Below are 25,040 nucleotides of genomic sequence, written 5' to 3'. Positions count from 1 at the left end.
CATCAATAATCTATTCACTAGGACTCTATGACAGGGCTTCATTAATGGAAATGTGAGGGGCATGGGTGACTTATCACCTTGCTTCGCCCGCACATTAAAAAAACTTGATTAGAATCGGGATTTATACCTGGATTAAGTTAGTTCGATGCTCAGCAGCTTGGCCCCGGTCCAGTTGCCTAGGAGATCCCACAGGGAGTCGTTTAACCTGCCGCAATATTATAATCGATAGGCCTGGAAATGCTGTCTAGCCCCAGCTTGTCATTAAAGGTCCAATGCAGACGTTTTTATCTCAATATCAAATCATTTCTAGGTAACAGTTAACTACCTTACTGTGTTTTCAATTAAAATAGCCAAAAAGAAACAAAAATAGCTTCTTAGCAAAGAGCAATTTCTCAAGCAAATAGGACTGTCGAAGTGGTCTGAGTGGGGAGGGGAAAACTGAAAATTTGCTGTTAGGTTATTGGCAGAGAGGTTTGGAACTCTCTTTCTTATTGGTCTAACAACTAGTTTACCGCATAGTGATTTTTTAAAATCATCATTTTCACAATTTCACAGTATTATTCCAACCTCATAGTGTGGAAATATATATACAGTATTCAAAGTATTTATACCCATTGACTTTTTCCACATTTTGTTGTGTTACATCCTGAATTTAAAATGGATTACATTTATATTGTTTTGTCACTGGCCTACACACAATACCCCATAATGTCAAAGTGGAATTATGTTTTTAGACATTTTACAAATTAATAACAAATGAAAAGCTGAAATGTCTTGAGTCAATATGTATTCAACCCCCTCCCCTGTTATGGCAAGCCTAAATAAGTTCAGGAGTAAAAATGTGCTTAACAAGTCACATAATAAGTTGCACTCCATGTGCAATAATAGTGTTTAACATGACTTTGGAATGACTACCTCATCTCTGTACCCCACACATACAATAATCTGTAAGGTCCCTCAGTCGAAGCAGTGAATTTCAAACACAGATTCAATCACAAAGACCAGGGAGGTTTTCCAATGCCTCGCAAAGAAGGGCACCTATTGGTAGATGGGTAAAAATGTAAAAAGCAGACACTGAATATCCATTTGAGCATGGTTAGTTATTAATTACACTTTGGATGGTGTATCAATACACCCAGTCACTAGAAAGATACAGGCGTCCTTCCTAACTCAGTTGCCAGAGAGGAAGGAAACAGCTCAGGCCACCATGAGGCCAATGGTGACTTTAAAACAGTTACAGAGTTTAATGGCTGTGATAGAGGAAAACTGAGGATGGATCAACAACATTGTAGTTACTCCACAATAATAACCTAATTGACAGTGAAAAGAAGGAAGCCTGTACAGAATAAAATATAAAAAAACATGCATCCAGTTTACAAGGCACTAAAGTAATACTGCAAAAAATGTTGCAAAGCAATTTTTTGGTCTTGAATACAAAGTGTTATTTTTGGGGGCAAATCCAATACAACACATTACTGAGTACCACTCTCCAAATTTTCAAGCATAGTGGTGGCTGCATCATGTTATTTGTATGCTTGTAATCATTAAGAACTGGTGAGTTAATGGAGCTAAGCACAGGCAATATCCTAGAGGAAAACCTGATTCAGTCTGCTTTCCACCAAACACTGGGAGATGAATTTGCCTTTCAGCAGGACAATAACCTAAAACACAAGGCAAAATATACACTAGAGTTGCTTACCAAGAAGACAGTGAATGTTCATGAGTGGCCGAGTTACAGTTTTGGCTTAAATCTACTTGAAACTCTATGGCAAGACCTGAAAACGGTTGTCTAGCAATGATCAACAACCAATTTCACAGAGCTTGAAGAATTTTGAAAAGAATAATGGGCAAATTTTGCACAATCCAGGTGTGGAAAGCTCTTAGAGACTTACCCAGAAAGACTCACAGCTTTAATCGCTGCCAAAGGTGCTTCTACAAAGTATTGACTCAGGGGTGTGAATACTTATGTACAGTTGAAGTCGGAGGTTTACATACACCTTAGCCAAATACATTTAAACGCAGTTTTTCACAATTCCTGACATTTAATCCTAGTAAAAATTCCCTGTTTTAGGTCAGTTAGGATCACCACTTTATTTTAAGAATGTGAAATGTCAAAATAAAAGTAGAGAGAATGATTTATTTCAGCTTTTATTTATTTCATCACATTCCCAGTGGGTCAGATGTTTACATTCACTCAATTAGTATTTGGTAGCATTGCCTTTAAATTGTTTAACTTGGGTCAAACGTTTCGGGTAGCCTTCCACAAGCTTCCCACAATAAGTTCGGTGAATTTTGGCCCATTCCTCCTGACAGAGCTGGTCTAACAGTCAGGTTTGTAGGCCTCCTTGCTCGCACACGCTTTTTCAGTTCTGCCCACAGATTTTCTATAGGATTGAGGTCAGGGCTTTGTGATGGCCACTCTAATACCTTGACTTTGCTGTCCTTAAGCCATTTTGCCACAACTTTGGAAGTATGCTTGGGGTCATTGTCCATTTGGAAGACCCATTTGCGACCAAGCTTTAACTTCCTGACTGATGTCTTGAGATGTTGCTTCAATATATCCACATAATTTTCCTTCCTCATGATGCCATCTATTTTGTGAAGTGCACCAGTCCCTCCTGCAGCAAAGCACCCCCACAGCATGATGCTGCCACCCCCGTGCTTCACGGTTGGGATGGTGTTCTTCGGCTTGCAAGCAACCCCCTTTTTCCTCCAAACATAACGATGGTCATTATGGCCAAACAGTTCTATTTTTGTTTCATCAGACCAGGGGACATTTCTCCAAAAAGTAAGATCTTTGTCCCCATGTGCAGTTGCAAACCGTAGTCTGTCTTTTTAATGGCGGTTTTGGAGCAGTGGCTTCTTCCTTGCTGAGCAGCCTTTCAGGTTATGTCGATATAGGACTAGTTTTACTGTGGATATAGATACTTTTGTACCTGTTTCCTCCAGCATCTTCACAAGGTCCTTTGCTGTTGTTCTGGGATTGATTTGCACTTTTCGCACCAAAGTACGTTCATTTCTAGGAGACAGAACGCGTCTCCTACCTGAGCGGTATGACGGCTGCGTGGTCCCATGGTGTTTATACTTGCGTACTATTGTTTGTACAGATGAACGTGGTACCTTCAGGCGTTTGGAAATTGCTCCCAAGGATGAATCAGACTTTTGGAGGTCTACAATCTTTTTTCTGAGGTCTTGGCTGATTTCTTTTGATTTTCCCATGATGCCAAACAAAGAGGCACTGAGTTTGAAGGTAGGCCTTGAAATACATCCACAGGTACACCTCCAATTGACTCAAATTATGTCAATTAGCCTATCAGAAGCTTCTGACACACGTGTAAATATTGTACTGTAAATTTTTTGAGTGCCTGTAATTATTATATTCTATTTCATTAAGCTTAATATTGTTTCATTTTTTTCTTTCTTATTGTTGCCACATTCGAGAGGGAACCTGCAAGTAAGCATTTCATTGTACTGTGTACACCATAAACTTGAATTGACTTGACTAATCAGATCCAAAATGGCTCCCTCCTGGTAGAGGATCAGTACTGTAGCTACCATGAATAATCAGATCCAAAACGGCTCCTTGTGGAATATCTCCACAGTAGTACCATGAATAATCTGATCCAAAATGGCTTCTGTGGCTCAAAGCAGTGCACCAGTTACGCCTCAATCTGCCCTCTCTATCAAACACAATTGGGTTTCTAAGACATCAATGTGATTGCTTGTACTCCACTGAGTCATCAAATTCCGCCTTGCCCTTCCTTTCTCTTCCCTGCTCCTTCTATCCACTAGTTTCTAAGCTTGTTTCTTCTGCCTGTGTTCTAAATCTCATGGCTAGTGACCCTGGAGGAACGTGGCAGGTGTGTAACCTCTGAAAGCCTCTGGGGTGTCTAGTCTTCTTTAATACACAGATAAGGCATTGAATCCTCTGTCATCTACACTGAGATGTTTTTCTTGTCTCCTCTGTGTGTGCAGTACATTAGACCACACAGTACAAAGCGTTGGGGACTGGAGAATGGTAAACATAAGGACATAAAGCTGTCATGTAGGGCCTCTCTCCTATCACTCAATCTAAAACATCCATCACCCTCAGCCCACATATTGTATTCAACTTACTCCAGATAGAGTTCTTTAGTCTCTTATCACTCCACTGGCTAATACAGCGGGAGAGTGGGAGTGAATAACCAGCAGGCACTTTGCAGGCCACCACAAGTATCTGTCCACTGTATCAGTTTTCCTATACACTAGTCCTAAATTAAGTCTGCTAGTCCCAGAAGTAATACATCCACTTGACTTGGCCTTTACATGGTTATAAGTGATAAAACACACACACATGCACGCACACACAAACAAACACGCACGTACACATGCATGCATGCACACGCATACACACACAAAATCAACTGAGAAAGATTTTATGAAAAATGATTGCTTGTAGAAGCATTAAAATTTTTCAAATGTTAATTAAAAGTTTCAAGTTGTTTGATGTCCCTCGAGGGAAGATTGGTTCTGCACTGTGTGTGGAATTTAGAAATGTCAGTGCTAGTTTTATAAATCATATTTTATGGAAAATTGTAAAATAAATGATGGCACATTCCTTGCAGAACTATAGCCATTAAGACAAGATTTTGAAATGCTCTCAATGACATAAATGCCTGGTGTGAAACATAATGAAAAGGTGGAGATTCACACACACACACAGACACAAACTGACACTGTATTAGGCTTTTTCCTATTTGCAATTCCCAATGGACTCCCTGACACAGTTGTCAAGGTTACTGCGTTGTGCTGTTGACAGTAGCTGTCTGTAAGTCTTTGCATGAGGATGACCTGTTAGAAGCCAACTCCCACTTAGGCCCATCCCCCTGTCCCAGAAAACAGCAGGAGAAGGTGAGCTGATAATGCTGAGGTAATGCCAGAACTGTCTGTCTCTCTGTCTGTGGTAGAATCTGTAACCTCTTTCAAATCAAATCAAATTGATACAGGTTAGTCGAGGTTAGTCGAGGTAATTGAGGTAATACGTACAAGTAGGTAGGGGTAAAGTGACTATGCATAGATAATAAACAGCAGCGTAGAAAAATGCAAATATACCCTCAGCTAAAATAATAACACTAGACAATACTACACCTGTGCTACTACAAACAAAACTGTTTTAGAGGTATGTGTGTGCGTGTGAGAAAGAGAGAAAGAAAGAGTAATAGAGAGAGTTTGTGTGTTTTATTTACCACAAGCTACATGAGCAGCAAGTCACGGTGCACGCTTAGCATCTAGGTCTCTCCACCCCCTGGTCATGGTTATGTTTGCTCTGTCACCAACGCCAGAACTCTGGTAGAGAAACTCTCCCATCCCTCTCAGTGTGATCAACAGGAGAGAACATAAATACCATAACATGCCATTTATTCTGCCTTTTAAATAAGTCTGTGGCATTACGCCCGCTCAGCTAGACAGACAGACAGACAGACAGGGACTTGCACGGAAGGAACACAGAGGGATGGTGGTAAACAGAGACAATGCTCTTATGTGTTGCTATAACCCTGCTCAGTCAGGGGGTGGCTGCAGTCATCTGCCTCTCGTCCCTCCATCCCGTTCTCCCTCCCTCTACCGGGTGAGGAGAAAAGAGCCACGCAGCCAGCCGCCCCCCTCCCTCCTTCCGTCCCATGCAGTGGTGTCGCCTGGTTGCAGCAGAGTCCCCGCTCATCCACATTAGGCATGATTAATGTGCGCAGCACCACACATTGGGCTGTCTTAATTCAATAACACTGCCTAATTAGAGTCTGCTTTCTGCCGGTAATGGTGGTGTAAGATGTCAGAATGGGATTGGGCTGCGTCAAACTCCCTGGGCGTTCACACTCCTCTGCTTTCATGCAAACAGCTCCCTAATCTGAATGTTACATTAAAAGGTAACACTTCATTTTAAGGGGTCGTTATTACAGTGTATTTACATATGTAATTACAATGTAAGAAGTATTGTATTTAATTGTAATCATTCATAGTTACACTGTAATAACAACATGTAACTGATGGTAATTGCACTCTGTAATTACAGTGGCGTAACAACGACTGCTTGTTACCATGCTTGTTACAAATGTTTAAGTCTCCGATAGCATCCCAACGCACCATATTTCTGCCTGCACAAACCATGTGATACGTTTTTGCCAATTGAAAACCAACCACCTCATTGACAGAACTCTGCAAACACATCCCATGTGATGGATGAGCCTATCTAGACACAAGCAAAGTGTGAAAGTGTTTGCTTTAAGTCAAATAATGGCATTCTGGTTAGTCTACAGCCCTTTAGCGACTCAAAACGTTTTTTATAGTATTTATGAAACAAGGCAACTAATTACAGTATAACGTTATTTATTTTGTATAGGTAAAGATGGATGGAGACAAAGGCAGGTACACTTACATTACCTCCCTACAGAGGACGCCGCTGACAGCTCTGATAAGGTCAGGCTCATTGCAGACCAGCATGTTGAGGAAGAGGACCATGAAGGCATTGGTTTATTTGCCAATGCCTTTTATTATTATTATGTACTATTAGGCCTACACTACCGGTCAAAAGTTTTAGAACACCTACTCATTCAAGGGTTCTACATTGAAGAATAATAGTGAAGACATCAAAACTATGAAATAACACATATGGAATCATGTAGTAACCAAAAACATGTTAAACAAATCAAAATATATATTATATTGGAGATTCTTCAAATAGCCACCCTTTGCCTTGATGACAGCTTTGCACACACTTGGCATTCTCTCAACCAGCTTCATGAGGTAGTCACCTGGAATGCATTTCAATTAACAGGTGGGCCTTCTTAAAAGTTAATTTGTGGAATTTCTTTCCTTCTTAATGCGTTTGAGCCAATCAGTTGTGTTGTGACAAGAAGATAGGCCTATTTGGTAAAAGACTAAGTCCATATTATGGCAAGAACAGCTCAAATAAGCAAAGAGAAACAACAGTCCATCATTACTTTAAGACATGAAGGTCAGTTAATACGGAACATTTCAAGAACTTTTAAAGTTTCTTCAAGTCCAGTCGCAAAAATCATCAAGCGTTATGATGAAACTGGCTCTCATGAGTACCACTACAGGAATGGAAGACCCAGAGTTTCCTCTGCTGCAGAGGATAAGTTCATTAGAGTTACCAGCCTCAGAAATTGCAGCCCAAATAAATGCTTCACAGAGTTCAAGTAACAGACACATCTCAACATCAACTGTTCAGAGGAGACTGTGTGAATCAGGCCTTCATGGTCGTCACCGTTATAGTGCAATTCATGTATTGTTTAGTGTTGTGTTGTGGCTTTGCTGGCATGAATCTAAAAATTATTTTTTTTTTTGCCCCACCAAGATTTACATGCTAAAATCGCCACTGTGTATGGGATAAGGAAAGGAAAGCATACAAGGGTGAGGAACATGTAGGAGAGGGTCATGGAGGAGCCGAGGCAGGGGCCTCTGGTGGGCAGAGGAGTCAGCTATCTCGGAGTAGCTGCGGTGGACCTGGAAGCTGGTGTGCAGCCAGTGGTTGGTTGGCCGGCAGGAGTAGGAGGCAGGGCCAGTGGGTGAGTAAGAGGGGGGACCAGAAGGAGGTGAGGAGGGGGAAACAAGTGGAGAGGCGAGGGTGGAGGCGGTCTAGGGAGCATAATGTGTTTCTAAACCAGCCTGGCAAGCTCACATTCTGTTTCAAGGCAAGTGAAGGGAAACCAGTGGTCAATCTGGTTTCACTGGTTTCTATTCTATTCAACATCAATAAGGTGTGTAATCTTTAATATTTGCGTCATGTGTTTGGACATACTGACCCATCTGCTCGTGGGATGCCTTCCTCAGGATCTATCTATTTGACAGCCAAACCTCTCATATGACCCAGCTCCTCTGTCAGCTCAGTGTAGGCCAACGCCAGCTTACTACACAACATACACTTAGTATTACTTCATTGGCTACAATATACATATCCCTGGCATATTACATCATTAATGCAGCAGCATACAATACATTTTTGGACTCACCTTGTTGTGCTGTGCTCACTTGAACAGGAAGGTGGTGTGGCGGTCCTTCGTGGGCAAATTTTGTCCTCAAACTTTGTCATCAAAGTCTGGCATGCCCTGGATTTATGGTGATTTCAAGACAACTGGGAACTCTGAAAAAAACAAGGTTGAATCATGACGTCAGTGATCTTCAGGTCGGAGCTCTAGAAAGAGGCCTGAGTTCCCGACTTTGAATTCCGAGTTGGATGACCGTTCAAAACGTATTTTCCCAGTCTGAGCTCGTTTTTTTCCCAAGTTTCCAGTTGTCTTGAACTCACTGAAGTCTGAGATTTCCCAGTTCTGAGTTTGCAGTTGTTTTGAATGCGGCAGAAGACATGCTGGATTGACAGCATGGCCAATGTTGAATGTTTATCATTTTAGGCTTGGAAAAGAGACCCTTAAACCCAGACTTGGACCACACACCCACCCCACTGAATAGCAGGCTAGTGATTGCTTTGCAATGCTTGCCGTTAGCCACTGATTGCTTCCAAACCACTCATTGTTGAATTTGCGATTTAAATCTTGTGTAATGTTGTGTTAATGAGCACCGATACGTTTTATCCATAATTTCTCTTCATATGACAAGGATTAAAAAGGATTTGCCAGTAGATTGTCGACTTGATTCATGATGATGACTGCTAGCTAAGATTTTGAAAGAATGATGTTGACATGATCAGTCCAATCAAAGCTACGGTAGATATAACGTGATTTGACATCATTTTATCTATTGCCAATGACCTTGAGCCTTCTTCAATGGGCACTTCTAATGGAACTCTATGGCAGCACCCAAGGGACTTGAATTTTTGAGCTCTCCCCGTAAATTTTGCGGTGACATAGTGTCCCCATGAGTGACAGAACACTGAGCCAATCACGGCACAACTAGAGAACATTACCAACCCCTACACTCCTTATTTTCCGCTGGTTGCCCCACCACCACAGAAAGCACTGAGCTAGGCTGAAACACCTGCATTTTGGAGCTGCCTTACTCAAGAAAGCAAGAAAGAGACCATGTTTGTATGCAGCTTTATTAACTCAATGCTTTTTTTAAAAGTATTGTTTGCAAACTGATATGTGACACGTATTAACGCCAAAATAGCATGTTTTGCTAAACAGATGGGGCTCAAAACAGGTGGGGCCCTGCCCTGAATGACGGGTCGCAACTGCCCATACATCCTGCATTCCAGCCTGCCTGCATGTTTGATTCAAGACTCTCATGGCCTTGGAGATATAAAGAACTTGTAAAGACTGTAAATAATGTTGGGCTTTTAAATTGTTCCCGTTATGACGCTTCACTTGATAGGCTATAGACCTAGTGTGACGGATATACAGAAGAAATTGAAATGGTAAAAGCAGATTATCGTTATTAAATGCCTTATTCTTATCATATTATGTAATTCCAGATTCATTTTGATGACAATATCCCTGAGATGAATGTTGTATATAATGTTATGGCTATTATGCCGATAACTTGCACTTTTTTTCCCAGGTTTGAATGAGACAATGTATTCCCCAAATGTATCCTTTCGATAAAGTTCTTGTTTCATTAATATTATATTACTTGTTTGTCTTTCTTTCTTTCTTTCTTTCTTTCTTTCTTTCTTTCTTTCTTTCTTTCTTTCTTTCTTTCTTTCTTTCTTTCTTTCTTTCTTTCTTTCTTTCTTATGTAAGACTAAATGCTATTTTTTTATTGTTTCGGTACAGATTTTTGTTTAACATACTATCCAGATAAGAAAGTGTCTGATCTTCATTAGAAAGTTGTGTAAATGAGAAAAAAAACATTTCTACAGGTGTTATTTCTTGACTGATTACAAGTTGATTGATGGGGTGCCATTGTATGTCATATCATTTGAAAAATATGTATCATGTTTTCATATATATGGTCATGATCCAGCAAGAAATGTAACATTCTGCTCAGGCTGGAAAGGGTTAAATATCAAGGTATCTGTTTAAAAAATATCCATATCTACTCTCATACCGTTTGTTGATCACACATTCTCTACCGAAGCTCTCATATGGACAGCAAGTACGAGACAGCGCAGAGAAGCGGGGGGAACGTTATAGCTGTATTTTGACATTCATAGGCGAGAAAAGTGCTTTGATAATGCAACCTATAATGCAACCTAGTTAGGAATTTTCATGCGAGGCAGGAGTCAGGATTGTGGGACTTGATAGGAAAATAGCCTAGGCTCTAGGACAGGAGAATATATAATATTCCCTCATGCCTCTGAATTGTAAACAGTTTTTCATGTCTGTGAATTGTGCATCGGTCTATTAAATTTGTGACTGTCTGAAGAGTCACAATGAAAGCTCAAAGAGGCACACGTTCTTTTATAGGCTATAGGCCTACTGTAGGGGTTATTAACTGCATTCGGGTCGTGTCTGCAGTCCGGCAGTGTCAATTATGCGTGCGCTTGAATTAATGGTGACTTTGTGTGAAGTAAATACACTAGACTAAAGGCTTCCATGCGACAACCTCAATAATGTGCTATTTCATTTTTTGCTAATCTGATGGTGCGCATGTTGTGTAGGGTCTGCATTCGTGCCGACATTGGGGGAAGATGTTGTAATTTCCTGGCTCTTGTCATAATTGTTTTTCGGGAAATGTGAAGTGTGATCCTGGGACAGTTCCGGGATCCTGGTTACCCATGTTAATCCCTAGTTTGGACAGCTCTAAATCCTGATGGACACATCTAACATCGAGGTAAAGACACATGTCGCTCTCATCATTTATCATATTTTTTATGACTTGAATTTGAATAAGTAAGTAATAGGTAATTTCTAGTGAATATATACATTCTTGCCGTTGAATCAAGGTCAGTGCAGTCTGAATGGTCAAAGTATCTCAATGAGCTTGGGGTCAGGGACAGCACACAGTGACAGGTCAGAGAGATAGCAGGAGACAGACACACCTCCCCCTCAGCCACACACACACACACACACACACAGACACACACACACACACACACACACACACACACACACACACACCTTCAGATGGGTGTGAGATGGGAACAATATCTGGTATGTGGGGGCAGACCAGCAGAGCAACCTCTCCCGCACTGCTCCATCGCGGTTGGCTGCAGAGCGCAAGGCATCATGGTGTGTTTCAAAAAGACATCGTTACCAATGCCAGCAGATAGCCTTTACAGAGTCTTGGCAATAACAGTGCCTTGTCCTTTCTGAACAAAAAATACAAGGGAAAATACCATTAATTCCCACCCAGAGGCTTCCTATCCTAACCGCTCCGCCCAGTCAAAACTGTTCGCTGCTCTGGCACCCCAATGGTGGAACAAGCTCCCTCACGACGCCAGGACAGCGGAGTCACTCACCACCTTCCGGAGACACTTGAAACCCCACCTCTTTAAGGAATACCTGGAATAGGATAAAGCAATCCTTCTACCCCCCCTTACCCCTCCCCAAAGAAAGAAAGAGAAAAAACATTAAAATAATACATATTGTAAAGTGGTTATCCCACTGGCTATAAGGTGAATGCACCAATTTGTAAGTCGCTCTGGATAAGAGCGTCTGCTAAATGTCGTAAATGTAAATGTAAATGTAAACGCCACAGAGGGATGTTATTGTACTTCTCTTTTATGCTTTGCCTCAGTAAAATTACAACGACCTCATATTGAGTGAAGGAACACAGGGAGAGATGGATGCAGAAAAGCTTTGGACACGGATCAAAATACTTAAGTTTTACTGCACCATCCTTCCTCCTCCCTCTCTCCTTCCCTCCCCTCTCAGATAACTGCTGCATTGGCTCCATTCAGAGCCTGGAGCCCATCTCATCTGAGGTACATCCCGGTCCTGCCTGGCAGAGTGTGAAAACACTGCTCATACAGGTCCGTCTTAAACAGAGATGTAAAGACTAATCGTCTCTGGCAGAGCCCTGGCCTTCATAGGACACAGAGGAGGAGCAGGGAACAGAACAGAACAGTCAGGAGAAAAAGTAGAGGAGTAGAGCAGAGAAAGGGGGGGCTGCTGGCTCCTACTGCCTCTTGGCAGGCTGCTGGCTCCTACTGCCTCTTGGCAGGCTGCTGGCTCCTACTGCCTCTTGGCAGGCTGCTGGCTCCTACTGCCTCTTGGCAGGCTGCTGGCTCCTACTGCCTCTTGGCGGGCTGCTAGCAGGATGCGTTCACTTGCTTTACAACAGCACCATCTATCTTTCAAATAAGACGCTTACAACCTGAAATGGCTAGGTAATGTCATTGGAACTCTCATAGAGGCACTTTGATATGTCTGAGGGACTATTAATTGTTATGTCTAGTTGACATGACCAATTGAATGTGCCTAGCTCATTGTGTCTGCACTGTATCCCTGTTCTTTTACTGCTTAGGCTACATCACTCACAGTGAGGAATAAGTGAGTATTCCCATGTTGTAGTAGAATGACATTCTCTCAGACTCCAACAGAACAATGGCCACCAAAATACGGTAAAGGTCTCAAGACAACAGCTACTAGAACACACATCCAATAGACTAAGGCTGTGCGATATACACTGAGTGTACAAAATATTATGAACACCTGCTCTTTCCATGACATAGACTGACCAGGTGAATCCAGGTGAAAGCTATGATCACTTATTGATGTCACTTGTTAAATCCGCTTCAAATCAGTGTAGATCACGTGTCAAACTCATTCCACGGAGGGACGTGTGTCTGTGGGTTTTCGCTCCACCCTTGTACACGATTGATGCACACATGACTGTAAGTCGCTTTGGATGAAAGCGTCTGCTAAATGACATATTATGAATTAAGGTCACCAATTAGTAAGGAATTCCCCTCACCTGGTTGTCTAGGTCTTAATTAAAAGGAAAATCCAAAAACCTGTAGACAACCGGCCCTCCATGAAATGAGGGGGGGTCATGCAACTCAAGATTATGTTCTTAATGTTTTGTACACTGTATACTGGATTTTTACAATACAGTCTATAACAATATTTTGTTACAGTGCTAAATTAAATGAAAAGTTGAACAAATTGCACTAGCTCACTGTTAGTTTTGTCCTAGTTTGGTTGAGTATAAAACCATCAGAATGAAGAAAGCCCATTAAAATCACTTCGAATGTATTAATTTGTTGCCATTCAAGGGTCATGCACTACTCATTAAACATATTTAGGACTTTTATTATTCAGAAACATAAAACACACCAATACCACCATACTATAAAAAATCGGAATATCGCCCAGCCCTACCATACACATGCACAGACACAGACACACTTCTGTCACTGCTCAAGGCAGTACAGGCACTATATTGGACATTTGAAAGCATGACATAGGAGAGTGGTAGAGAGAAATCATCTTTGTGACAGACACTCAGAGAGACTGTAAATGTAACTTTTTCCTGAGCGGGCAACATTTATCGTATAATCGGACTTGCTGCTCTGCTCAGCCATGCGTCTCTGTGTTTCCCTTCCTCAGCCAACCAGAAAGAGCAGACATGATGGATGTCACTGTCACAGCTCTGGCCAGTGTGACTGATAGCCTGATTATAGAAGCATATCCCCCTCCCCTGTATAGAACAACAACACCTTACCGCTGGCAATATTAACCGGCTTGTCCAACCTTATGGATGGCGGAGGGTTTTTATTGCTATTGAAATGCGTTATATGACAGATTTTATTATGGCCCATGCTACTTCAAATGACAGCTTGTGTTTGCAATTGCTTGTGTCACGTGAATGTTATACAACCAAAACAAAACACATGGTAAATCATAAGCCCTCGACCTCGCAGCTGGCTGGATAAAAGGATACATTTTCTACCTCAGACTGACTGACACATCAAAATGCTCAAATGGATTCCAGTCACTGGCTTGATGTGTGTGACTGACATAGCTCTGCAGCTGGTTACCCACTAAGTGTAGGTAAAACACTAGAGTAGAAGGTAAAGGGGAAGCCATCTTGACTCTTGACTTGGCTGATGTAATCAATAAACCAAGATGGCCGACCTGATCATCATTAAAGTGTTATGGTGGTGCTGAAGGTGATCTTTCAGGTGCCCTCCCCCCACTCCATCTCCACCAACCCTGACTTAAAGTCGACGTGATTGATCGGACTGAGACTGAGCCTCCGCTCAGGTGAGACATTTGGATCTATCACACGGTTAACTCAGAGAGAGAGAGAGAGAGAGAGAGAGAGAGAGAGAGAGCGTGAGAGAGAGGTTCTAACAAATTAAAGCAGTGAGAGAATGAGAGAGAAGGATGAGACATTGAGTGTCTTACCCCATGCTTCCTGCCATCAAGAGGATCAGGTTGTAAATGTGTGAGAAGATGAAGAGGAAAAGGATGGTGCTGAAGAACATGGTCATCCAGGAGCCGTGATCCTCACGGAACATTTTCAGACGCAGATAACGACCTATAGGAGGGCATGAAGAGGAGACACCTGTTCAGTGGCAGGCTCCATTCACAGGGCATTCTATTCCCTCAGTCAGTCAGGGGTTGTGTCCCAAATGGCACCCTATTCCCTATATAGTGCACTACTGTTGACCAGGGTACTTTTGACCAGGGCCCCTGGTCAAAAGTAGTGCACTATATAGGGAATTGGGAATAGGGTACCATTTTAGATGCAACCCATGTCTGTCTGCCGTACCAGGACATATGATGAAAGTATGGGCTATGTTCATACACATCAATATACATTCCATCTGTCAGAAACTCACCCTTTAAAGTATTGCAATGATAATTAAAGATAGTTCTTTTTTTGTGACCAACTTTTTATTTAGTTTTGTCATTTTTCTTTCTTTTTTCAGAGTTACAGGTTCCAAATAAAATATAATAAATCCATATAAAGATAGCAAGATCTTTCGCAGCAGTGCTGCCTGCCAGCAGTAATCTTCTCTGAGATTCAAGGGGCTATCATCGTTAAGTAACATAATAGATGGAAAGAATTGAATATTTAAATTCATGCACTTCCAAATGAATTTTGTAAATTTTCCCCAGAAGCATTTAACTGCAGAGCACTCCCACATCATATGAAGGAATGTGCCTACCTGATTTAGGGAACACAGTATACAGTTGGGGCCAATTTCATCGTAAAACGTTTCCTTGGTGTTAAATACAGTCTGAGAACTATTGTCTGATAGTTCGGATTACGGGATGCCAAGGTCATATTTTTCAATTACATCTGTGGGCCATACTTTTTTAATGGCTAGCTCAGAATATGAGCTTTCCAAAGTTGTTGATATATTATAGAGATCAGTGCTTTCGGGTGCCCAGATAATTTATTTATAAATCCCATCATTGGATGTTTCGGTAGTTGGGTTTCCCAAGGGACTCCATAGGCCAGCATAGCTGACCTAAATTGTAAATTGAAAAAATGTGTTGCCTGGTAATGTGTATGTATCTTTCAAATCTTGGAATGTTCTCAAACCATTACTGTCCATGATATCGGTAAGGGTACGGATTCCACATTTGGACCATTGGGGAGATGCAAAAGGCCGCCCTCCAGATCGGAAGGCATTATTGTGAAATATTGGAGTATGGGCATGCCATTTTGATTCCCAGTTACATTGTTTTTCAATTTTGCACAAAATAGAGATTGTGTGAGCAATAATAGGATCAAAGAGTAGTTTACATAATTTATGGGATATATCAGTGAAGACCACTCTTCCAGGGCAATAGGAGACACCATATTTCGCTCTATACTCTATACACTGTGGCCCCGTGTAGCTCAGTTGGTAGAGCATGGCGCTTGCAACGCCAGGGTTGTGGGTTCGTTTCCCACGGGGGGCCAGTATTAAAAAATGTATGCACTCACTAACTGTAAGTCGCTCTGGATAAGAGCGTCTGCTAAATGACTAAAATGTAAATGTACTCAGCCAGGGGGGAGAAGAGTCATGTCTAAACCAATTTAGGATGGGGTGAAACGCTAAAGCCTAGAAATACAATTTAAAGTTTAGTACAGATAGTATTCGTCTTTCCCTCTTTGTACATTTATACAAGCATTATACATTTTATCTGGGATCGTTTACCTTGCCATATACATTTTGAAACCGCACTATGAATTTTATCCCAATAGCCAGAAGGGGGAGCCATGGGAAGCATTGACAATAGATATTCTTCAGGTTAAAGCAACTGGGATATTTTTCCATCTACTGAGTTCGGATTGAATTGATTTGAGCATTCTGTTAAAGTTTCTGCCAATGGTTTTATCTAAAGAAGGAAATATATCTACTCCCAAATATTTAAAATGGGAAACAATTGGGATTCCCTAAGTAGAGATGGAATCCTCCATTGGGGTCTTGAGAGGCAGTAGGGCTAATTTGGTTAGATTAATTTTATAATTTGAGATTAAGATGAATTTATCTATGATCTTCAATGCGTTTGGGAGCGATTGAGATGCATTGTCTAGATATAGTAAAATATTGTCTGTGTATAACGAAACGAAATTATCAGTACATTTGAGAGAAATCTTTGTTATTTCCTTCGATTGACAAATTTCCTGGGCCAGAGGTTCCATGGATAATAAGAATAACAGAGGTGAAATTGGATCTCCTTGTCTGCTGCTTCTAGTGATTCTGAACGGAACAGAGCAGATATTGCGTTATAACTATGGCTGAGGGATTGACATATAGTATTTTAATCTTTGATTGGTTAATTTGGGTTCTGATAGTAATTCTCCTGTTTCAGATTCAATAGTTGCTATATCAGCTAATTGATTAAAGACCATTCTGTAGCACTATGTCCTCCTTTCAGTGCAATTTCTTTTGGTGATGAACTAAGCCTTGCCAAATGAACTGAGTGTTCTAAAATGGTATCTGTTTAGTCCATAAAGTCAGAGAATATCACTGGTCTGTGCTCTTTGGAATCAAAAATAATGTTGTCTGTGATATAGCAAACTATTTTAAGCAATCTGACTGAGACCCTGTTCCAAGCCTCTGATGCTGCCTGGCTTGTGTTCCATGAGGACAGTTCAGCATGATTAGATTGATTATGCAGACATTTATGACCTGTGGTGTTTTTCCATTCTTCTGGCTGGGAATCAAATTACTAGGAAAGATCTCTCTGCTAGAGAGCATGAGATTGATTCAGATAGTCCACCTTCTGCCCTGAATACATAATCACAGCAGGCCTCTGGTGCCAGAGTTCCTCTATACAGTTTATGAAATTCCATTACACCATTGTTCTTTTGGATTTGAATGAATCGATCAGTTTAGCTAATGCATGGATGGATTGCGTTGCCCACAAAATGATAAACTAAGTGCATAGTTTGTATCATTTTGACAGCCATCTACATCAGATGAAATGTTGCTTGTGGCAATAATATGAATAAATGTAACCCAAGCAACTTAATCCATATGACAACACAACACTAATCATAAACATTTTGCAAGTAGTGGCTTAAACCAATGTCACTGCAAAACAGAAAATGTTAATTCATTGGATATGTATAATCAAACTGTAGCTAGTGTATAACAGCATTTTCTATTTCCCTCCTGCTGCTCGGTGCTCATTCAGTACAATGCCAGTCTGTCCCATGTCATTACCCCTGACCCCAAGTCCTCTCTCCCCACAGGGAGGCCATACTGTTGCTAACACACACAGCAGGCTTTCTCTCCTTCTGGTTCCCCCTCAGAAACCTCAGTCGTGTGCCAATACCAGCCTAGCGGCAGCATGCTCTCAGGCACAACTATTTGCTTTGGTCTCCCCCAGTCAGTCAGGCTCTTTTAGAGTTACAGCCCCTGGGAGGTGTTGTGTAGTGTTTTGTTTTGTTGTGTCCACACGCATAAGCTAGAGACAGGACACCACTGCTCCATTTATTTCCCCATTACCACATTTATTTCCCCATTACCAGAAGACCATGCTCCCACTCTCCGAGCGCCTTACATGCTGTTCAATCTCAGCTCACTCCCCTCATTCTCCCAATAAAACCAAAGCCACTGAGACTGCCTCAGAGAGGTGGAGTCCCCGGATGCTGTTTTACGACCATAATGAATAGGACACTTCTGTCTCTTCATGCGTTGACCTGGGTTTTCATACTGCAATGCATTCTTATACAGCCTTTGATCCAGCAGACAAATTGAGGTCTCCACTACACAAAGCACCATGTACTGCAGGGTTCTTCAATTCCGGTCCTGGAGAGCCGAAACACCTCTGTTTTTCATCCTCTCCTTCTAATCAGGGGCTAATTCATACCTGGGACACCAGGTGAGTGCAATTAACTATCAGGTAGAAATAAAAAACAGAAGTGTTTCGGCCCTCCAGGACCGGAATTGAAGAACCCTGATGTACTGTATAAGATAGAACAAAGAAGGGATGGAATACTATTTAGAACAAAGAGATTCAATTGGCTACATTCCCTGTAACCAAATTGTGTTTAACCCCATTCAGACAGTTGCATCAATGTGGTATTTTGTGGTATTTCGAGGTCCATCACAGCTCCATAATTGAATTGGTTTGCACGGATGAACTTAATTGCCTGCAGTGCCAACGAGCCACAGCTCTTCAGCGTGTGTATCGGCAGATCTGACTCTTAAAGTCGCCAGCATAGCCAGTGAGCACGGTGTCGAGCACCCTTCTCGGAGCCAATCAGTGTAGAATTTAACTAGGGGTGATTCAAGATTATTCAGTGGACTGCCTTGAGTCACCACACCTCCCCTCCTTAGAGAGGCCCGATAACGAGTGATTCATGAGCCACTTTTACAACGTTCAGCTAGGCTGGACACACAAACATGCACACAGGCATGCACACACACACACACGCACACATTTCCCCAGACGTTTGTCTCCCATCAAAATTCAAATATGTGTGCTTGTCTCCATCTAGTGGTGATATAGTGATAGTACCACAGAACTGACTTCAGATGCTGATAATGAATTGGAGAAAAAAAGTGCTCCTTCTTCAATTATACAGGATTCATATTGACCATCATCTAAATGTGATGTGGAAATCATTAAATGTGAAATGCACCTGACCATGGTCGTTTCCACTGTTTAAATCTAACAAACTAGTGGAATAATCAATTATCATTAACATTAAACAAAGGTCATGGCACCAAAACAGGATTTGAAAAGATGTGAGAAAAAAAACACTCCAATCCTGTCGGTTAACAAGCAGTTAAGCAGGAACATTGGTGCCAGACAGCTAAAATACAAACACACCTTCACAAACTGGAGCAGGCAATCAATCAAACACACAATAGGCGTCACAGCCCCAGCTCCAAACTGATGAAAAGCCCACAGCTGATGGAGGTGTTCTGACTGACTGACTGACTGGGGGAGACCTGAGACCCAAGCACTGTCCCTCCTGTCATCATGAACTCTCTGCTTATTAAACAGGGTAAGAACAGCTCTTCTGAGTCATTATTTCACACTCACATTTTGATTCAGACACATAATGATGTATACCTGTAAAGATACATTCATGTTATATTTTTTAGATATGACTGTAGTTTGTGGCCACCAAAACAGTATTTATGGTATAATGTGGTCTTTTGAATGGGTATAGTCTTAATTTTCTAAATGTTTTTCAGTATGTTTGGAAAGTTTTTGGTTTGTGTGAAAGATCCCATAAAAAATGTAAATGTCCACAGAAAAATGACTTAAAAACATCACAATAGTGAAAACCTTTAGGGTATGCTACATGAAGATCAGAATTTGTCTTTGCAACTCTAAAAATAGAAAACTCTTCTGGCACTCTGTCACAGATGCTATGTTGAAATGTGATGAAAGTAAATGTCACTTTCTGCTTGCATGACCAACATAAGGGTGATTCCACAAAAAGAGTGCTTCTGATATTTTAAGTAGAAATTGTGCACCAATATTGCATTTTGAAAGCGTTACATTAATATATTAAATGAAGTGTCCTTTAATATGCACCACATGGGGAACTCAATAAATCCGATTTTTTATGAATAAAGACTGATGTGCAAAATTCCCTCTGTCCATCCTCTGTGACTTCAAGGAGGAATTTAACCCACTTAAGCCCAATATTTCTTCAAGTTTTCACCATCATTGTAAAGCCCTAGTTATTTTGTTGCTTTGACAGTCATTTCTGGAGATTATTATTTATTTTATGTGATATAGTGATTCATTTACGTTTGTCCCTCATTTTAAGGTCATCCCTGTTACATGAACTGAACACTCGTTTTAATATGGTTAAACTATTCCTTTTTTAATTGTTTTATCAAAAGAAACATTGAACATCTAATAGTCAAATCATCGTGTAAAAGCAGGTGAGCTGGTTCTACTCTTTTTGGCCATTTTCTGGTGTTTTGGAGTGGAAAACGTAGCGGGTTGAGCATAACATGTCAACTCTGTACCCATAGATAGACAGGCTAGAAATGTTTTCACAATTGCACATTTTTTGTGAAGCTTGCATTCAATTGCCACTCCCTGTCGCACACAACAAGCTTCCATTCCCCCTGTCACAAGGGGTTTCATGGCTGATTCAAGATTAAATCATCAACCCTGTTATGGTCAACCGTTACATTATTTGGCACTTAATATGCAATTTCTATAGTCATTTTTTATATTTAACCTCTCGAGATGGGAAAACTTATTTTTTATTAAGTTGAACATGTCCTCTTTATGAAAGAATGTTAAAATTAGGTGAAATCAAACGTTTTTATTTGGACCAAGTTAAACTTCTCAAAAGGTACCGAATTGGTGAAACAACCCTTCAATAGCCAGTCTCTGATTGAAGGCAAACCATGCGTTTCCATATTGGAGTGGAATCTAGGCTTAATTATTCCCAGCACATACAGTACAACAGCCAGGCTGTCACTTCCTGGTGACTGGGCACAGGACTGAGGAGGTGGACAGGGCTGAGAGGGTTTAGAGACAAGCAGGCAGGCTGTCACTTCCTGGTGACTGGGCACAGGACTGAGGAGGTGGACAGGGCTGAGAGGGTTTAGAGACAAGCAGGCAGGCTGTCACTTCCTGGTGACTGGGCACAGGACTGAGGAGGTGGACAGGGCTGAGAGGGTTTAGAGACAAGCAGGCAGGCGACTCTACATTCATCTATTCATGATAATGGTATATCCTCGCTGAACCTTGGCTAGAATAACCTAGATGTGGATCAATTGAAATGCAAGTAATTATATATGGCATGAAAGACCACCCTTGATACTACAACAAATATATATATATATATTTTTATACTGTATTAAGTGATCTTGTAAAATGCCCCATCCCACAACAACAGAGGTAATGCTTTGGGGGTAAATACAAGCTGTTTGTAATCAACATGTTTTTTAAATGGCCGTCTATTGTTTTTCCCCACTCCACACAGTGCCATTCCTGCCCCTGAACCAGTCGGAGGCGTTCTGCAGTCAGTTTGAGAATGGCCAGTGGTACTGCTTCGTCATCCTGGTCCTCTTCACCTTTGCCCTGCCTCTGGGCATCCTGGATAACGTGGCAGTGCTGCTAAACTATACCTGCTTCAGGAGGACCAGCAGTTTGTCCACCAGCAACGTGTTCCTACTCAACCTGGCCCTGTGTGACTCAGCCTGCCCTTCACCATCTACTTCAGCCTCAGGGACATCCAGACCTTCTGCCAGCTCAAGAAGATTTTCTTCAACATCAACATCTACGGGAGTATCTTCTTCCTCACTCTGATCAGCTTCGACCGCTACGCCGGCACCGTGCACCCCATCAGCTCCCTCAGGTGGTGGGACGCGTGTAATGCCAAGCTCTGCTGCGCCTGCGTCTGGATCTTCCTCTTCCTGGGCTGCATCCCCGACCTCTTCGTGACCTTCGCCTTCCAGAGACCGGGGAACGTGACCGTGTGCATGGACCACATCCAGGGTCCGTTTGTCTTCGTCAAAACCATCTCCATCATCAAGACTCTGGTGGGCTTTGCCTTGCCATTCAGTGACATGCTGGCCTTCTATGGGATGACGGTGCAGGTGTTACGGGGCCTCCCCCGGGGGAAGAGGAGAGGGGGCGGGGGTCAGTGGGTGGGGAAGCCCCTGGTGCTCATCACCGCTGCCCTCCTGGTGTTCGTGGTGTCCTTCGTGCCCTACCACGTCATGATGATGACCCTGGTGTTTATGAGGATCCACGACCAGGTGACTCCAGCCAACGTGCACGTCCTCTATGCCTCCTGTGAGTTCTTTGAGACCCCGTGTAGTGTGAGCAGCTGCCTGGACCACGTGCTGTACATCCTGGCTAGTGACAGGTTCCAGAAGAGACTGCAGACCCTCAGGAGGGGCCAATATAGGGGACTGTGCTGTAGGTGTAGCAGGAGGGTAGTGGTGGAGGGCTGACGAAGGATAGAGTCTCCTACAATAGTTAGTTAGGCATATTCAATTAAATTAATTCAGTAATCTAAAAAATCTTTGTTAGATTGTTTTATTTGATGGTCTAAAAATACACATATTCACAAAAGATACGCCAACCAAGGAGGGAGAGGGGGCAAATACTACCTTTGTCAAGTGTCTGTGTTTATCTAAAGAGCAAGATAAAGGGTTGAAAATGGGGCCTTTGCCAGAATGTAACATCTTCAAGATAAAACAGAACCGGTAATGAGAGGAAATGTTGCTGTTGGGGGAACACAATATCCTCTGACGTCAGATATTCACTGACACAGAATACAGTGCCTTCAGAAAGCATTCACACCCATTGACTCTTTTTTCTCCACATTCAACACCTACAAAGTGTGATTAAAATTGATTTAATTGTCATTTTTTGTTAACGATCTACACAAAATACTCTAATATCAAAGTAGAACAAATATTCTAACATTTGTAAAAAATTTAATAAAACATGAAAAATAAAACGAATATATCTTGATTAGAGAAGTATTCAACCCCCTGAGTCAATACATGTTAGAATCACCTTTGGCAGCGATCACAGCTGTGATTCTTTCTGGGTATGTCTCTAAGAGCTTTCCTCACCTGGATTGTGCAACACTTGCCCATTATTCTTTTCAAAATTCTTCAAGCTCTGTCAAATTGGTTGTTGATCATTGCTAGACAACCATTTTCAGGTCTTGCCATAGATTTTCAAGTAGATTTAAGTCAAAACTGTAACTTTCCACTCAGGAACATTCACTGTCTTCTTGGTAAGCAACTCCAGTGTAGACATGGCCTTGTGTTTTAGGTTTTGGTCCTGCTGAAAGGTGAATTAATCTGGTGGAAAGCAGACTAAACCAGGTTTTCTTCTAGGATTTTGCCTGTGCTTAGCTCCATTCCATTTATTTTTTATCCTGAAAAACTCCCCATAACATGATGCAGCCACCATTATGCTTGGAAATATGGAGAGTGGTCCTGAGCTACAGTGCATTCGGAATGTATTCAGACCCCTTCACTTTTTCCACATTTTCTTACATTACAGCCTGATTCTAAAATGGATTAAATTACACAATACCCCATAATGACAAAGCGAAAACAGGTTTTCAGAATTGTTTGCACAGAAATACCTTATTTACATAAATATTCAGACCCTTTGCTATGAGACTTTAAATGGAGCTCAGGTGCATCCTGTTTACATTGATTATCCTTAAGATGTTTCTAGAATTTGATTGGAGTCCACCTGTGGTATATTCAATTGATTGGACATGATTTGGAAAGGCACACACCTGTCTATATAAGGTCCCACAGTTGACAGTGCATGTCAGAGCAAAAACCAAGTCATGAGGTCGAAGGAATTGTCCGTAGAGCTCCGAGACAGGATTGTGTTGAGGCACAGATCTGGGGACGGGTACCAAAAAATTTCTGCAGCATTGAAGGTCCCCAAGAACACAGTGGCCTCCATCATTCTTAAATGGAAGACATTTGGAACCACCAAGACTCTTCCTAGAGCTGGCCGCCCGGCCAAACTGAGCAATCGGGAGAGAAGGGCCTTGGTCAGGGAGGTGACCAAGAACCCGATGGTCACTCTGACAGAGTTCCAGAGTTCCTCTGTGGAGATGGGAGAACCTTCCAGAAGGACAACCATCTCTGCAGCACTCCACCAATCAAGCCTTTATGGTAGAGTGGCCAGACGGAAGCCACTCCTCAGTAAAAGGCACATGACAGCCCGCTTGGTCTGATGAAACCAAGTTTGAACTCTTTGGCCTGAATGCCAAGCGTCACGTCTGGAGGAAACCTGGCACCATCCCTACGGTGAAGCATGGTGGTGGCAGCATCATGCTGTGGGGATGTTTTTCAGCGGCAGGGACTAGGAGACTAGTCAGGATCGAGGGAAGGATGAACAAAGTACAGAGAGATCCTTGATGAAAACCTGCTCCACAGCACTCAGGACAGACTGGAGCGAAGGTTCACCTTCCAACAGGACGACAACCCTAAGCACACAGCCAAGACAACGCAGGAGTGGCTTCGGGACAAGTCTCTGAATGTCCTTGAGTGGCCCAGCCAGAGCCCGGACTTGAACCCGATCGAACATCTCTGGAGAGACCTGAAAATAGCTGTGCAGCGACGCTCCCCATCCAACCTGACAGAACTTGAGAGGATCTGCAGAGAAGAATGGTAGAAACTTCCCAAATACAGGTGTGCCAAGCTTGTAGCGTCATACCCAAGAAGACTCAAGGCTGTAATCTCTGCCAAAGTACTGAATAAAGGGTCTGAATACTTATGTAATGTGATATTTCAGTATTATTCTTTTTTATATTAGCAAAAATTTCTAAAAACCTGTTTTTGCTTTGTCATGATGGGGTATTGTGTGTAGATTGATGAGGAGGAAAAAACTATGTAATCCATTTTAGAATAAGGCTGTAATGTAACAAAATGTGAAAAAGTCAAGGGGTCTGAATACTTTCCGAATGCACTGTAATTCATTGCTTTGTCACATTTTTTCCAGTATTACTTTAGTGCTAGGTTGGAAATAGGATGCATTGTTTTGAATATTTGTATTCTGTACAGGATTTCTTATTTTCACTCTGTCAATTAGGTTAGTATTGTGGAGTAACTACAATGTTCTTGATCCATCCTCAGTTTTCTCCTATCACAACCCTTCAACTCTAACTGTTAAAGTCATTGGCCTCATGGTGAAATCCCTAAGCGGGTTCCTTCCTCTCCGGCAATTGAGTTAGGAAGGACGCCTGTGTCTTTGTAGTGACTGGGTGTATTCACCATG

The 25,040-nt window shown here is 41.9% G+C and overlaps 1 protein-coding gene across 1 annotated transcript in view; it reads right to left on the bottom strand.

The window, feature by feature from the left end:
- The window catches only part of LOC121531747 (transmembrane protein 117-like), a 56,823-nt gene that overhangs the window by 16,617 nt on the left and 15,166 nt on the right, over positions 1-25,040 (bottom strand). Inside the window, exon 3 of the mRNA XM_041837167.1 lies at positions 14,247-14,379. Coding sequence (XP_041693101.1) covers positions 14,247-14,379 — 133 coding nt within the window. The remainder of the gene's footprint in view (positions 1-14,246; positions 14,380-25,040) is intronic.

Source organism: Coregonus clupeaformis, chromosome 19 (genome assembly GCF_020615455.1).
Source record: "Coregonus clupeaformis isolate EN_2021a chromosome 19, ASM2061545v1, whole genome shotgun sequence".
NCBI classification, from domain to species: Eukaryota; Metazoa; Chordata; class Actinopteri; order Salmoniformes; family Salmonidae; genus Coregonus; species Coregonus clupeaformis.
The sequence above is the reverse complement of the archived record's forward strand: the minus strand, read 5'-3'. Positions and strand labels throughout refer to the sequence as shown.